General features: G+C 33.1%; 1 protein-coding gene across 2 annotated transcripts in view; it reads right to left on the bottom strand.

The window, feature by feature from the left end:
• Positions 1-1,620: 1,620 nt before the first annotated feature.
• LOC148947935 (uncharacterized) overlaps positions 1,621-18,421 on the bottom strand; it is a 57,335-nt gene continuing 40,534 nt past the window's right edge. For both annotated transcript variants that reach the window (XM_089095572.1, XM_089095573.1), the window contains exons 4-5: positions 17,307-17,667; positions 1,621-12,007 (exon numbers count right to left, since the gene is read on the bottom strand). In XM_089095572.1, coding sequence (XP_088951698.1) covers positions 11,580-12,007; positions 17,307-17,667 — 789 coding nt within the window. In that variant the 3' untranslated portion in view covers positions 1,621-11,579. The remainder of the gene's footprint in view (positions 12,008-17,306; positions 17,668-18,421) is intronic.

The following is an 18,421-nucleotide window of genomic DNA, read 5'->3' as shown; positions in this document are numbered from 1 at the left end:
TAATTTTTACCAATTATCGGTTTGGCTCAATAAATGATGGAAATGAGCCTATGTCAATTTCACAAAAATTCTTTCTAAATATATTAGTTGGGACAGTTAAGAAAACAAGTCGAACAAGGTAATTTGTCTCAGGATTGGGGAATGCTCTTAGGCGGGAAAAACCAAATCCTAAAGTAATTTTATTTTAATTCCCTAAATTATCTAGAAATAATTTAGGAAATTAGGAAACCTAATTCTCAAATCCCTAAAATTATCTAGATACCTGATAAGGAGATGAGGGAAAAACTAGAGTATTGTATTTACATTAGAAAAACTTATATATTTCTATATTTAATTTACACCGAATATTTGAAAAACTTGTATATTTCTTAATTTTGGTTTTTATTTGTTTCAACTTATTGCGTAAAGAATGTACATGATTGGCTTATCATGTTATCAAATTATCTAAAAATAATTTAGGAAATTAGGGAACCTAATTCTCAAATCCCTAAAATTACCTAGATACCTGACAAGGGGATGAGAGAAAAACTAGATTATTGTATTTACAGTAGAAAAACTTATATATTTCTATATTTGATATACATCAAATATTTGAAAAACTTGTATATTTCTACATTTTAGTTTTTATTTGTTTCGATTAATAGCGTAAAGAATGTGCAGGATTGGCTTATCATGTACCATGATGGAATTGGAATTGACCATGATGATGTTTATAAAACAAAGATATCAAACAGTTTGTTGTAACGAACTCTAAATAAGGAGCGACTCAGCCTAAAATATTGGACTGGGATGACAAGATAAATAAGCGAGAGGTTTTACAATACTTAAGCCCCGGGAATCTACACTTAGCAAGATTAAGTGCTAGCATGTACATGTTTTCTTTTCAAGATCTTAAGATTTGTTTCTTCCAAATTCTATTTCCTATGCCTCACCGCCACTGCTCTGTCCTTTTCAAAAAATCTTACTTTTTTTATTAGCTCTAACCTAACTGCTTTTATCTCAAACTTGTTTTAGCGTACGCTGGTTTTCTCCTTCAATAAAGGAAGTATACCATGATGGTACTCTCTACAATTTCCTCTAATTTTTATTTAATTCTTAACATTTTTTAATTTACCCCCCCCCCTCTTTCTATAAAAAATTTATTCTCCTCAAAAATTAGTATAAAAGACATTATAACAAAATTTTTATCCATAGATTATAGAATTGCATTATTAGTAATTTTTATATTAATTATACAAATTATGTTTAATGATAATTAGACTTTTATTGTAATTATATTATTAAACTGTGATGCGATTTTCTTAATTTTAAATATTTTCAAACAGATCGTGGTACAGAGCTGTAAGTAAGGAGCGACGCCGCTCAGTAATAACAGAAACTCTAAGAAACAGAGCCTTGATTACAACAGATACATAAAAAGAATTGAATTTTTATGCTTATTCAAAATATATTAATCATATATAATGCAACCTATCAAAAGTTATGTAAGTTACTAGATTTTTTTTAAGAAATTCTTAAAAATCCTATTTTTCTAAGTAAACGGTTCTAGTGTTCCCGGGGACATTCTTAAAGAATTGGAAGAAAAAGTTAAGCTTCGGCTTAAGGAGCGAGGTGTTGGGGAGGGGAAAACCCCTCTCATATACACAATAATTTCTGTTCATTTTAAGTTCTAATGTTGCTCATTTCTTTCAGTTAAAAAAACAGTTTTTTTTATTTAATATACTTTCATAACGTTATAACTTGTTGCAAGAATTTTCTAAAGGCAGAAAATTACATTTGACGAAACAAAGGTCTCTCGCAACCGTAGGGATAGGACAGGTCTCTCGAAACCAGCCATATCTTGAAAATTTCCCAATTTCAGAAAAAAATATTCTTAAAGTCTCCTATATTGTTCACATAATTTTCAAAATTACGTTTTTTCGAACACATTACGCATTTTGAATTATCTGAGTCCATGTGAGAAGAGATATTACACAGTGTTTAAAAATTTAGTAAAAATTCTATATATTTTAGAGCCAATTAGCAAGAATAACAAGTACAAATCGAAATAACAACGCTTGAGATATCTTTGCGCAGCTTTTACAAAGTTGAAATTACGCGGTGTGTCAACAGCTGGTATAAATATAACGAATAACAACAAACATGAAAGAAAGAAATTCAGCATTAAAGGAATTAATTCTGGAATCTACTATGGAAGGCACTATTCCTTTCTTTACTGCAAGACAAACCCTTAGTTTGGCAATACTTTACGGAATGTTAAAAAACGGGGGGAATGGCAACAAACCTTCTTAAAACTCGGCATGTTAATCAGATTATATTAGGCGTTTTGGGCCAATTTCAAGTTCAGTGTTTTAAGATAATTCGCATTCAAAGAACTAGAGACAAAAATTATTTAGCCTACTTTTGAGGCTTCAGTGTCTAAGAAATTGAATTATAACATTGCACATTTAAAACCATTTTCTCCAAAAATAAGCTTAAATACCAAAATGACAAAAACAAAGAAATTTTTTTAGAAAACAGTCTGAATAAGGTCAAATTAGCTAATACTGAAAATTAGCAAGAACTTTTGGTACTTTTCTGTTATATAAAACATCCTCGAGAAGTGAAGTTTGGTTACAATAAAATAAGATGAAAATAGAATACTTTATTAGCAAAATGGTGAAGGTTATTTGTGAATCATTAAATTGGGAGCTTCGGCGTCAGCTGACCGTCTCAAAGACAAAGAAAAATTCATCATCAATGCGAATCTTGACCTTAGTTCATTAATAACGCGATTCTTAAGGACACCAGTTAGTTTTCTTTGACTAGTGATAGAACATAGTCTCTCGCCATGGATGTTCAAATTAAGATTTGGGATTTGCCAAGGACCGAAGAACAGGCAACTATATTTTTCCAGGATAAGGGGTTGTTGCCCAAAACAAAACACTGCGTCAATGGATACGCCATGACTTTGTACTCTTACGAGAAGCAACATTTTTGGAAGTGTAACACTAGGCCATGTTTGAAAACGTCAATTTGCGTGTCAATACTAATAAAGTATTCTATTTTCATCAATTTTTTGATGAAAATAGAAAGAGTCTAAAATTTGACAATGTATATGATGGATAGTATAATTTTAGGAAAACAGTTCGTGAAGTAGAAGATAGTGTCTTAAGGAGGAAAGTTAGAAACACAGCAAGGAATATAGTCAAGGCCACATCCAAGGGGGTGCCCCCCCCCAAAAAAAAAAAAATCTTCTCGAACTGACAAAAAGGCAACAAAAATGAATATAATTCTGATGATTTTTTGCACGCAGTGGAAGATTTTTTGGAAGTGTAACACTAGGCCATGTTTGAAAACCGTCAATACTAATAAAGTATTCTATTTTCATCATATTTTATTTTTCATTAGCATTAACCAAACTTCACTTCTCGAGTGTCTATTATGTAAAATTATATAATAGACAAGAACCGAATTTTTCCATATACAAATAACAAAAATTGTTGTACTCATTTCCGCTCAATGATTGGTACATAAAAATCAAAACTAGAAATAGGGTAAGACCCCCAGTACTCAGGCAGTGCCTAACCTTGGCCAGATATTTTTTTTGTTTTAAAAATTATTTTTAATATATAGACAAGAGGTTCCTAATCATAGACATTATGTGAATAGGGATAGCTAGTTGTGATTGGTTGATGATTAATACACGACCATTTGGGACTGGCTGCCTGTAATCTTGTAATTAACACTCTGTAATTAATTGTTTAATTTAACTAATTGTTTTTTTTAATTTAACTTAATTAATTTTGTTTAATTTAACTTAATTGTTTTAATTGTTGTAATTAATTTAACACTCTGTAATTAATTAACTCTCTTGTAATTAACTTGTAATTAACAGCTGGTTTTTTAACACTCAAATTCAGACAAAAGTTGACTCTAGATTCTAGATTTGAACACAATTATTCTGTTTCACAAAAACTGGCTTCCATTAAGTCTATCCAAGGTTGACTGTGACTGTGATTGGGATACGCTGTTTTAACTTTAAGATCCATTGTCAAAGATTACAAAGCATTTTCTAAGATTACGTTCAAGCTTTAAATGTGTGGCCAAGATTAGGCTCCAATGTTGTCTATAAGTATATTTGAAATTGTGAGTATTGTGTGAGGTTAAAATATTCAAGTTAATCATATACTTGTTAGAAAGATTTTGGCACATCCAGTGGTAAAACGATCCACTTTCTAGGTGGCATGGTAGAGATTTTACAATGATTTAGCTGTTAAAGAGTAGATTAGCTGGCCAACAACTGGGTATTTTACCCTATATCATTTTTCCCAAACTTTATGACCTTATTATTTCTTTATGGCCTTAATCGATTTGGCTCTGAATGGCTCATATTAGACTCTAAAAGAAAAACGTATAAATAATAATACTATGTTTTTATCATTTTATAGAACGAAAGAAATTACAAGAATAGATTAGAACCATCACTGCCCCCCTCCCGCCTATATCCTCCAGAATTAAGTCACTTCAAAAATACCTAATTTTTGAGGGTGTTCAAAAGCTAAAACTTGAAATCCCACCTAATCCAAAGATGGCTATGATGCAACAAAAATTTTACAAATTATCATTAAAAATAATAACTTTTATGGACTTTTAAAGGCGTGTCGCTTACAAAATTTAGCGAAATTAATAAAAATCAACTCGTCAAATTTAAATTAAACATTTATACACCAAAAAGCACATAGTATATGTCCAACTTTTTACATATTAAAACGGGGGAAGACTAATATTTCAGACAAAAAAAAAAAGAAAAAAAAGAGAGGAAACTCCCAGCACAAAAGAAGGAATGAGTATATTAACGGAACTCAACGGATAACTCGATTTTCGTTGGTGTTTAAATAACAGAAATAGCCGTTAATTAACGGAAATCAACACATCAAATTTAAATTAAGCATTTATACACCAAAAAGCACATTATATATATCCAACTTTTAACACATTATAACAACGGAAGACTGATATTTCAGACCAAAAAAGAGAAAACTCCCAGCATGGTAGAAGGAATGAGTATATTCACATATTTGTACACACTCCAATGGAATGCACAAGGCAAATCGTTACAAAATAAGGCACTGGAATATTTAACATGAAATATACCTGACGGAAACATCAGATCATACAATAATATAAGGCTTATAATGATAAGTTTAGACATACTGAACAAAAGGTCAACAAAACCGTCACAAAGCCTTGGAAACATGTTATTTTTTTCTATTTATTATTTTTGTTATTTTGTAATTCTATTTTGTTGTTCTATTTATATTATTTTTGGCCTTGTTATTTTTTCAGAAGAAGAATACACTTCTCTTTTCGAAGGTAATCTTTCAGCTCAATTCACTTTCTATTCTTTTATTTCGAAGAACATATTCTAACGAAGCGTGTCAGAGATTCTGGGAGGGGGGGGATTGCCCAACACCTATTTCAAATATTTGTTGTATGAAATAAAAGGTCACGTTTCATATTCTTACTTGCACAATGGTGGATTCATGAAGTATACTTAATTCATGAATACACGACCTGAAAATTAATTTTCGCATTTTAAGTTTTAACTTACAGTTTTACGTTACGTTACGTTAGTTTTACGTAACTTTACGTAATAGTTTTACGTTACAACTGAAACTGGTCCAGTTTCAGTTGTAACGTGGAGGCTTGCATTTTGTCGGAAGTTTTGATTTCGGCAGTAGTTTTATCCTATGGCTGACAAAATAAGTTGACCTCAGGTTCACCCCTAGAAAAATAAGTTTTCCGATTTTTCGGCATAACCAAAAGTCTAGGAGAGGTTTAGATTTCCGTCTGAGACCATGTTTGCAAATGCCAGTGTTGTATACTTTAGGACAAGGTCAATCAATACCTTTTCACAAACTGTTTCTTTCCTGAAGAATATGAAGAAAAAAATTGGCAGGGACCGTTACAAGCCAACCAATTGTATCACAAATCCTTTCTGCACTGCAAATTAAACTCGCCTCCACTAAACATCCCATTCTAATTTCAAATATCCAATCACTATAATGTGAAAATTGCACCCCCCTCTCCACCCCAAACCCAGGATACCAACCCAAAAACAAAATGATTGGCGACACCAAAACTCAATCCTCTTTCATGAGAGAGACAGGATTGCATGTCAAGTACTGATTTGCTTTAGGTCAGTGCATTATTAGTGAATAGAAAAATTCACTTTTCCCTAATTATCCCCGTGAACCTCATCTTCTTCGTTCTGTCTTAAAAAAATCCCATTTTTAACCAAATAAGATTTTCCACAAAAATCTATAGAAAAACTTTTCTGTCTTTATATAATTGAAACATTAAATAATTGAGTATTCTCCCCTTATTCCTTTTTTTTACCATCTACTGTGAAATGTTTAATTTATTAATTTTTGGTTATGCCGTTTTTTATTCATTTCTACTTAGTTTTATAGTAATATTTGACACACTTCGTTTTTAATATAACTAAATAATATTTTAGATAAAATTGGGTTGTCTAATTTTTTTTGATGTTTTAAACAATTTCAATTATAATAATTTCAATTCAATAATGATAATTTTAATTAAATAATATTTTAAATCACATTTAATATTACATAATAATAATATTTTAAATAACGTTTTTAATAGTAACGTTTTGAAACTTTTGAGGTTTGCTTGTTGTGTTTACTCTTACTCTATTGCCTTTTGTTTTTATACAGTTGACCAATAAAAATATATCAACTAATAAAAAAAAAAAATCTAATTCATGCAAATAGTAAATATCTAAAATACAACATTGAAAACGTTCATAGAAATGATACGGCTCAACATTTCAAAAAACCAACGGTACAAGAATCTAGAAGAATTTGTATACCCAACCAAGGAGTGGTTTCTTGTAATTTAAATCTTCATATTTCCAAATCTATGACCATTTCTTCGAGTGTCTATCATCCCTATGACAAGTTTTCAAACAGCTACCCAACAAAACATTATAACCTATGTCTAAAACATTGCAAAGAGACCGCTTAATAAAAACGGAGATATTTAACAAAGCCAAGAAACAGATAACAATTAACATGTATATAAACACACTGCTACTAATAAAATGCCATCTACGATCTTGCCATCTACGATCCATATATATTCTTGTCACTATACACTTGTATGAATATACAACAGGAATAAAAATCAAATGCTGTGTCTCAATAAAAAACGCAAGACAGGTAGAGGCGCCACAAATAAACCATAAAAGGTGACAGGAATACATATGATTAATGCCCCCCTAATTCTGTAGCCGAGAGAAAAAGTGAGGAAATTAGTGCTGGGGTAGGGGGCATATGCAAGAATCGTTACTAAGGAAAACCGCAAATTTCAAGACCAATTAAAACCAGCGAATCCTACAAGAAATTTATATTTAAATTTATTTTCTAATAAAGAAGGTTTTAGAGGTAGTCTTAATATTCCATGAGGAACTTTGGGGAGAAAGCCACAAAGGTCGATCATTAAAGTCGTGCCTTGGCCAAAAGGACCCTTACCAATCCCAATGGTATTAGATAATTTATCTATTTTCTTCTGTTTCGATCAATTCGCTACTCCTTCATCCAAATGCATTCCCATGTAAACGCCTTGATCTTAAGGATTTATTTCTATTTTAGAATTCATTATTTAGGTCAAAACTAAAATAAAGAAGTTTATGACAACTTGAAAAAACTTAGTCCATGAGCAAGTCAGTGACAAAATCAACCGAAAGCAGATGTAGGCCTACCTCTCCTTGTCACCAAGACACACAAATGTGTACTCACACCAGGAAAAAATTGATGGATTTACTTCTCTTTAAGATCAATGGTGTTTATAAAAACAAATATCAAAATTTTAATTCAAATTTATTTATTTTGCTTACGAAACGTATTGACTTTGATGCTTTTAAAATTATTTTCTAAAGTTAGAGTTCAAAGACTTTCTTGGGAGAAGTGAAATTGGGAATTGGTCAACAAATGAGTGGTTCAAATGTCATGTCAATTAAATTTACACGTCAAAAATTAAATTAACTGATAAAGAAAATGCTCTATTAGTTTAAATATTAACCAACAGTAATCTGGGCCAAAAAAAAAACATTTTGGATTTTTTTTTTACTCATGGATCAGGGCACAAGGGCCAAATGCCTCCACGCCCCAGAGAAGAGGCTAAAAAGCACATAAAATTTAGATTAAAAAGACCAATGACAATTTTTCTATTACAGAGAGCAGTGACAGGTTTGGTCTCCGCAAGGGAAACAGAGACAAACACCCAACCCAACTGGCTTACAAGGCCCATAGCCTGACTGCTTCAGTGGTCAACAAAGGGTCAAGTCCCATTGCTGTGGTGGCTCAACTTGGAATACCGTTTTGGTCTATTTCTTTTCACCGTAGTTCCTTTTAAAGAGTTAATTAATTTGACAACAGACTATTCAACATACCTTAATAATGTTTGAATACAATTACTATTATTGTAGTTATATTCTCATATTAACCAGTTTTCCGTTTAGTTTTGACAGAGTACAGTGATCAGCTTTTGAACTAAAGTTCTGGCAAAGTTTCGAAATTACTATTTAAGTGCTTTTACTTCTGACTTTTTACCCTTTCAACTACTGACTAATACATACAGCAATTTGGGGTATTTGATTCTTTTATGAATCGTATTATTTGTTCAGTCAATACAAGCGAACACCATGTCTCCTGATAAAGGGTTTGGATATTGGAATTCCCATTGAGAGTAGCACGAAGGAGTCACACTGGGAGGTTTTTTATTAAATTGAACCAAGTCCAGAAAGATTCTTCCATGATACTGGCCCACAAAATTATTTAGTTGATGGTACTCAAATAAATAATGCATAATTGTACTCCTAACAGCAATAAGGAATATTGGAACTTTCGAAAAAAAAAAAACGGCGAGTTTCAGTCAACAAGTACTAAGGCCGTACCCAGGGTTTTTGATCGGGTGGGGGAGGGGGTATTTTTTCAAGGGGGTACATATATAAACCTTAAAAAATGATTCAAAATGTGTTTTTATATATTTTTGTTAGATTTTTACAAGTCGGACAAACATATTTTTTTTTTGGGGGGGGGAGTCAAACCCCCTTACCCCTTCCCTGGATACAGCCTTGACAAGTAAACTAAAAATTTTGGTTCAACGTAATTTCTTCAACAAAAATACTATATATTTTTGTGCTTCAGCTACAGCTGACATATTTAAACCAATAGAGAAATTGGAATGTGCATTGAATATACTTTAACATACAATTGTTCTTGTAGTATTAGGGGCATACCCAGGGAGGGGAAGGAGTTCCGGCTTGGTGCAACCCAAAAATAAATCTCGGGTAAAATCCTGAGCTTTCATAATGTTAAACCTTTAATGCGATAGTTGATTGCCCTACTTTTGCCATAGTTATCTTTGTCTTTCAATCCAGCTAATTAACGAAGCATCAACTAGTTGATTCTTTTTTACCTTGATACAGGCTATAATCGTAACAGGCTGTAATCGTAATATCAGGTAAAAATATGAAAAAAATATTTTTTTCTTTATTTATAATAAATAAAATAACGCAACACCAGTATTAGAAATTGCTGATATTTTATGATTGCATCTTACCATTATATATCTCATTATTTCCCATAAAGCTAAAGACAAAAATGAAATAAGAAATCCAAAAAGAAACATACAAAAGAAATTCAAATGCAAAAAGACACACAAAATTGTATCAATAATGCTACTGGTCAATAGCACTGTTTAAAAATCATTAACTTGCAAAAAAAGAAAATTTTATATTAATTTTATAGTAATATTTGACACATTTCGTTTTTAATATAACTACATAATATTTTAGATAAAATATTATATATATTACCATTATATATTACCAATATATCTTATTATTTTCCATAAAGCTTCTTTTGAAATAAAAAATTCAAAAAGAAACATACAAAAGAAATTCAAATGCAAAAAGGCACACAAAATTGTATCAATAATGCTACTGGTCAATAACACTGCTTAAAAATCATTAACTTGCAAAAAAAGAAAATACAATGAGAATAAAAAAAAACAACAAATTAATAAAACATGGATTCCCCTTCAAAACAAAAAAAAACAATAATCAAAAATTGGTAAAAAATTATTATCAAGAGAATCAAATCAACTGGCCTTAGAAATTTCAGGACAGATAACCAAATTTTTGGAGTTATGACACTGGAAAAGGAATGCATGTATGATGAAAAAGGATGAGTTTAATAGGAAAAGGGAGGTTAGATGTTTTAATCTATTGGGTATACAGGTTGCCTAAGAATTATCTCAACAAAACTGAATATCTGAAAACCCGTTTTTCACCTGGGATTTTTCATTTAACTAAATGTTAATTGGGGTTTTGAAATTAGATTCATAATTTTTAGAAGGAAAAGATAAATGCAGGTTACAAGCTTTAAACTAAATACAAGTAATATTTAATAATAATCGAGTCAAAACATTCTCGAAATTCCGTGGAAAATACTCTGATCAACTTCATGTATTTTTTTTAAGCTGAGGATGCCGTGTGAATATTTAACAATAATCAAGGCAAAATATACTCGAAATTCCATGGAAATACTCTGATCGTTTTACATTTTTTTTTAACTAAGGAGTTTGTTTTTTGCCCTAGCACACATTTTTTTGTATTTTTGTGAAAAAGTACAAAAAAAATCCAACAATAGGTACGTTGTTTATAAAACTGGTCTTGAAGTTGGACTTTTTCCGAAAATCGAGAACATTAGAACCTATGATTTAGCCCCATATCTTAAATTTGACTCATTTCCATTGCTTTTTCTTTAAATTTCACAAATTACAATTTTCTCAGCAAGATTTTTCTTCCATATTTCCTATTACCGGAATGACCAATTCAAGGGCGCCCCTTATATTAATCTGGGAGATGAGAAGGGAGACACTTTACATTTGACTGTGCAGTCCCCAGCTCTTGGTGGAATGTTACGTACACAACATAGTAGCAACAAGACAAAATTCCTAGATAAGTAGTTAATGAATGATGAAAATTAATTAGTGAACTTCTCCTAGAAAGGCTTTCACACTTGGTCAGAGCTTGAATCTCCATTCCATATCTTTAATTTTTGAACGGTTTGCTTATACTGATTGTGATGAATTTAGACGATGATTATGATGATTTTATGGGTTTCTGCATTAACCTAGTGTGAAAGAACATGTTTAAGCGTTAATGATCGTACTTATGCACCGTAACTTAATCAATTAACATACAAAATTACGTATGTAATGTAGAACTTGCTTAAGACACGGAGGCAACCATATACATTATTTGTATGTTGGAATTTCTGAAGTAAATATAAGAAAAACAATCAGAATACCTTTTTATCAGCTAGACATTCCTAAACTGAGAAAAAAGGACAAAACTTCACCTAGTAAATTGCTGGAATAAACACTACCATTATTAAAAGCTGTTACGAAACATACTTATTGCTTATTCACTGTATGTTGTCTAACCGTTTGTTTTGCACTAGACACTCCTCCAATTTCATTTCTTTTCAGAAAATCAATGGAATCTAGACAGCAACTTCCTTTTTTATAGATAAATCTTCACTCGAGATTAAAGATGGCAGCAGTGAATCCGGGGAGCCACTGTCGCTCAAATTAGGTTTCACAATTGATTGAACTTTTGGCACAAACGCCATCTCTTTCAAGCTGTTACGTGAAGCAGTTTTTTTGAACGCGATACTTGGTACTTCATGAGCTCTGTTGCCATGCTCACGGATAACATGCTCACGTAGTGTATACTTATGGGAATAAACTCTATTACAAAATGGACAAACAGTGTTGCCTTCATGAAAACTTCTGTGTTTAATCAAGGATGCAGCGTGAACAAAAACTTTATCACATTGTGAGCATTTTAAATCTGGGGATAGGCCGTATTTACTTATTCCGGCGCGTGAGCCTCTAACTATCCTTTGATTGAAGACAAATTCAGAACACCCTAAAATAAAAAGTAAATTAGCAAGCAATCAGAATGAAGATATGCAATCCATAAAGCCGCGTCTTGATGGCTTTGAAACGGATCATAAGGATTATACATTTTAGGAAGCTCATTCACTAATCACAGACAGTGGATTTCGCCAGATCACAATATATGGGCAAGACAATTGGAAGAGACTATGCCATCATCTCTTTTAGTAGTCTCCGTATTAGTATACATAAAACGTTTAAAAGAGACCACGCCTTCCTGTCTTTGGAAGCCAAAAGATGTTGCGACCCTTTAAATTGGTAATATTTCACAACTAAGATGAATAAAAAAAAAACAAGTGCTTACTTTAACCATATTTAGCATTAGTCACCACTGAAAACACGGTTTGAGGATAAATGACTAAAAAGTCAGGAAATAAAAAATCTTTACATTTTATTTTTAAACTAGCTGGTAAGAAAATAAAAAGAACAAGGGCAACATAACGCAGTCTCTGTTTTGGCCACAATTAACTCACACTTTATTACTAAGCAACATAAAAAGACAGAAAATACATACTTGTATCACTACGAAATCAGTCCTTTCGATTTTGGACGCAAAAACATTGACAAAGATTTTTGGAAGTGATTTGGACTTCAATTTTTGTTTTGCATCAAAAGCTGGCCATGGGGTTAAAAATAGGAAAAAATTGAAAATTACAACTTCAACCCTTGCAAATTACCCTCACTTTGCTCAGGTGGAAACATAGGTCTTCGCATCTCGCAAACGTCCCTTACTTTTTAGTGGCAATATCTACTCTCTTTAAACGAGCAATTGTGTGTGTATTTTTTCTTGAAAACGGCTCCATTTTTTTTTTTTTTTTTTTTTTTTATTGGTTCCCTGATATTTTCTGACCTGAAAAAACTATAGATCATTCAAGAGTTTGAAAAAAATTGTTTAGAGCCTTAATTTTGGAAACACATTTTTCATCTAAATGACTTCACATTTATATATGCATTTAAAAACCACATACTTCAGTAAGACCACCCCAGGGGTGGTCATATCATTTTTTGGCATTTACGAGGATCAATTAAAAAAAAAAAAAAATTCCACAAAATAAGTTTTTCAAAAAAAAGTAAAGAACTCCATTAAACCAAAAATGAACAAAAATAGAATCAAATAATCTACCAAGCATACAACTATCACAAATCAGTATCAATAAATAAAAACTCAAAACAAACAGAAATTAAAATCAATAACAAAGTCAAACTCAAAACGAGCAGAAATTAATATGAGTAGGGTTATAAACCCCTATGATTTCGAAAAGCCAGAATATAATTTGTACTTTACTAAAAAAAAAATCAAATGAATTTACTGAAAAACGTTCATTGTCAGTTCAATATACATATGCTGATATTTATTTCTTAAAATCTTAAATTAATTTTTATTTCTTAAAGTTATTAAACGAAAAATTAAGCAAGAAAAGCAGGTTTTAATTTTTATAAAGCACTGAATACAATAAAATAAACACTTAATTAAACAAAAATACTCTGAATATTTCGGCCCCACGTCCGGGAGCCTTTTTCAACGGAAAAAAAAATGAAACAAAAAATGTTCTTTTTAAAAGCCTCCTCACAGTATATAAATGGACATCTATCAAAAAATGAAGAATATATTTATACTTAAACCAAAACAATAAACGTCAGCTAACACCCGGCCCATAACCCCTAATTAAATCTCACGAGTTCATCAACCAATGTTTGAATTATAAATTGAATGGATCCGTTTGCTTGCAAGCGTAGCTGCAGTTCGTTTACTTTTCCCAGCATTTAACCCATTCTGACCTTTGTTCGCAAGGTCATCTTTCGTTTCAGAACCATTATTAAAATCAGTACTGATTGAAAATCTTACCTGCTTTTTAATTGTTTTGGTTCAGGTATAAATATATTCTTAATTTTTTTTATAGATTTCCATTTATACACTGTGAGGAGGCGTGTTTGAATCAATATAGACATTCGATTTTGCTTATACGCCAGTGAATCGAAGTTTTTATTTAATATGTGAGTTTTGTTTCCTATTTATTTATATTTTTTCTTTTGTTGTTTTTTTTTCTTCATGTGTTTAGTATGTTTTTATTTTGATGTAAGTTAAGGTTTTTAAAAAGAACATTTTTTGTTTCATTTTTTTTTTTCCGTTGAGAAAGGCTCCCGGACGTGGGGCCGAAATGTTCAGAGTATTTTTGTTTAATTAAGTATTTATTTTATTGTATTCACTGCTTTATAAAATTAAAACCCGTTTTTCTTGCTTAATTTTTCGTAAATGGAAAAGCAGTGTGGTCTAAGAAATTATTAAAGTTATTAAAATGAAAACATTTAAAAGTTTTTTTTTCAGTAAAGTACAAATAATATTTTGGCTTTTAGAAAGCATAGGAGTTTAGAACCCTACTCATATTAATTTCTGCTCGTTTTGAGTTATACTCTGTTATTTATTTTAATTTATGTTTGTTTTGGGTTTCATTTACTTATTGATACTGAGTTGTGGTAGTTGTCTGTTTGGTTGATAATTTGATTCTATTTTTGTTAATTTTTGGTTTAATGGAGTTCTTTACTGCCCCTAATCTCTGGGGTTTGTTTCAATCCCAAAAGCCTAGGTGTATGATATTTAGACTGTTTTGAATATAATGAATATCTCAAAATTTCTATTAGATACATTTCGGGACAATACGACGTGTATGTGTCTGTGTGTGGGGGGGTGGTAGCTGCCCTCTGATCACTTTGACTCTCAAAAGAGCATTAGAGCGTTGGACTACCGATTCAATGAGCCCCCTCCAAAGTTTATATGACCATACTTTCTATTAAAACCTTATATGTCCCCAGGGCATAACTTAAAACCTTAGCCCCGAGGGCTGTGGGGAGGGGTGTCATACTCAAAGACATAATTTACAGACCCTTCAAATGAGCTCTTTTTCTTCGAATGAGCTCTTTTTGAAGTTTCTACGACAACTCTTTCTATAAAAAACCTTAATGCCACCTTTCTATGCCACTTAATGCACTCTTTCTATGCCACCAGGGCATACCTTACAACCTTTGCCCAGGAGGCTGTGGGGGGGTTTGTCATCCTCAAAGACATAATTTCCAGACCATTCAACTACATTGAACAAATTAGCTATCTCAAAATTTCGATTGAATGTGTTCGGGGAAATGGTGGGCTTGAGAGGGGGTTAGTTGCCCTCCAATCACCTTCGACTATTAAAAAGGCACTAGCCCTTTCAATTTTAAATTGAATGAGCCCTTTTTGAAGTTTCTCCAACAGAGTGGGGGGGGGGGTTGCACTAGGGTAGGGTTGCAATCCTCAAAGACATAATTTACAGAATTTTCAACTACGTTGAACAAAATTATTATCTCAAAATTTTGATTGAATGTGTTTGAGGAAATGGTGGGCGTGAGGGGCGTTAGTTGCTCTCCAATCACTTTCGACTGTTAAAAAGGGCACTAGCCCTTTCAATTTTCAATCGAACGAGTCCTTTTTGAAGTTTCTACAACACTTTCAATAAAAAAAACTATATGCCCCCAGGATATAACTGATAACCCTTTCCATGAGGGATGTGGGGGAGAGGGGGGGGGTAGTCATCCTCAAAGACCTAAGTTCCAGTTCTTTAAACTACGTTGAAAAAAAAGTTATCTCATAATTTTGATTGGATATGTTTGGGGAAATGGTGGGCGTAAGGGGAGGGAGTTTTAATTGCCCTCCAATCACTTTCGACTATTAAAAAAGGCACTAGCCCTTTTAATTTACAATCGAATGAGCCCTTTTGAAGTTTCTACAACAACCCTTTCTATAAAAACCTTATATGCCTCCAGGGCATAACTTACAACCATTGTCCTGAGGGCTGTGGGGGGGGGGGGGGTTGTCATCCTCAAAGAGATCATTTCCAGAACTTTCAACTACGTTGAAAAAATGGCTATCTCAAAATTTTGATTGGATGTGTTTGGGGAAATGATGGGCGTGAGAGGGGGGTTAGTTGCCCTCCAATCATTTTATACTATAAAAAAAGGCACTAGCCGTCTTGATTTTCAATCGAATGAGCCCTTTTTGAAGTTTCTACGACAGCCCTTAATATAAAAACCTTATATGCCCCCAGAGCATAATTTACAACCCTTACCCTGAGGGCTGTGGGGGAGGGGATCGTCATCCTAAAAGACCTAGTTTCCAGAACTTTCAACTACGTTGAGCAGAATGGCTATCTCAAAATTTTGATTGGATGTGTTTGGGGAAATGGTGGGAGTGAGAGAGGGGTTAGTTGCCGTCAAATCACTTTCGACCATTCAAAAGGGCACTAGCCATTTCGATTTCCAATTGAATGAGCCCTTTTTGAAGTTTATACGATAATGCTATCTATAAAAACCTTATATGCCCCCAGGGCATAACTTACAACCATAGCCCTGAGGGCTGTGGGGGTTTTGTCATCCTCAAAGATGTAATTTCCAGAACTTTCAACTACGTCGAAAAAAATTGCTATTTCAAAACTTTGATTGGATGTGTTTGGGGAAATGGTGGGCGTGAGAGGGGGTTATTTGCTCCCCAATCACTGTTGACTAATAAAAAGGGCACTAGCCTTTTCAATTTCCAATCAAATTAGCCCTTCTTGATGTTTTTACGATCATGCTTTCTACAAAAACCTTATATACCCCCAGGGCATAGCTTACAACCCTTGCCCTGAGGGCTGTGGGGAGGGGGGGTCTTCCTCAAAGACATAATTTCCAGATCTTTCAACTACCTAGAACAAATTAGCTATCTCAAAATTTTGATTGGGTGTGTTTGGGGAAATGGTGGACGTGGAAGTCGCCTTCCTATCACTTTCGGCTGTTAAAAGTGGCACAAGCCGTTCCAATTTCCAAGCGAATGATCCCTTTTCGAAATTTCTACGATAACCCCTTCGATACGAAGTGCCCCGGTCTAAAAGAAATAAACAAACAAACGAACCAAAAAATAAATGATACATTGTGCCAACATCGTTCTTTACCTAGGCAGCGCTATTGCGCTGCCTAAGATAGGGGAACTACACAAGATGACAAAAGTTATGCTTCACAATGAAATTATATAATTTGGACGGAAATTATACGAATTCTGTCTTTCCACGTACTTACAAAAAAAAAAAAAAAAAGAAGAAACTTATCAGTTATGGCGTCAACCCCAGTATATCCCCAAAATTCATCATGTTCAATCCAAAAATTTATGAATATACCCCACATACATACTCATATTCAATTTATATACACGTAAATCTGACGGCAAGGGTCCATGTCAAAGATACAAAAAGTTTCAAGTCAATTACCTTTAATGCTATTCTTATGTTGAGCAGCCCTACTATCTTTTTTCTCAAGAACGGATGGCACAGGCACTGTTTTGGCACGCTTCTTCAATGGAATAGAGACATTAAGTGGAAAATTATCTCCTTCATATTTTGCAGCTGGAAGTTGCAGTTGAATTCCATAATCTTCACAGTGTATGTTCATGTCTTCTAGCGAAGAAACATTATTCAAATTCTGGTCTGTAAGTGGCAGTGGAATGGACTCTTTATTAATCTTTTCTTCCTCTTCTGAGCTTGATGATTCTTTGTAAGGACGTTTGGCTGGTAGAGAATCACGACCGAGGTTATCAAGGTCAGTTGATCGAGGGGCTGGTAAACGAGAGTTCTACATAAAAATATTAATAAAGATTAGGCAAGTAGTTTTAATCTGCTACTGAACTCTAATTAAACAACCAGGAAATAAGAGAGAGAAAGAGAACGAGAGAAAGATGAGAGGAGAAGAGGATATACAGATACACGACAGTGCAGAAATCATTTCAATTCGAAAACCCAGTAGTTAATAAGGTCATCCACTAAAATTCATTTTAAACTAAGGCAAGTACCGGAATACGCAGTATCCAATCTCCTACACCGCAATATCTTGATTATGATCTACACTCAGATTTAATAATGCTAAGACCAAACTAATTCTGTCGAGAGTTGCAGATTACGATTCAAATCTAACTCGGTTGAATGTATTGGTTGCAGTTCATGATCCTATGCAGGGGCCGACAAGTGGGCGTAGATAGATAGTCGAATGGACTAACTCCTGGATACGGAAACTTTTGTGAAACTCTTAAAATGTTTCGTCTACTTTAGGTATATTACTCTCCTTATTTGGCTCTCCTTTAATATCTTCTACGCCTGTCAAAAGAAAAAGAATACTTAGCGTTCTAAGCGACCTAAGCAGCCATCCTTTTTCTTCTGACCCCTCAAAAAGCGATCTCTAACAAATAGTCATCTACTTGCCTCGCGAGGCTGGACCGACCATTTCCCTTGTCCCATTCAAACACGATGGCCGTATATGCTCTTCTGAGGAAACGAAAATCACATCGTGCCAAACCGATTATCTCCGATCGTTCTTGAGCCTCCGTGCAAAA

The sequence above is a fragment of the Artemia sp. Qi Xiang Cuo genome, chromosome 10 (assembly GCF_049724085.1).
Source record: "Artemia sp. Qi Xiang Cuo chromosome 10, ASM4972408v1, whole genome shotgun sequence".
In the NCBI taxonomy this organism is placed as follows: Eukaryota; Metazoa; Arthropoda; class Branchiopoda; order Anostraca; family Artemiidae; genus Artemia; species Artemia sp. Qi Xiang Cuo.
The sequence above is the reverse complement of the archived record's forward strand: the minus strand, read 5'-3'. Positions and strand labels throughout refer to the sequence as shown.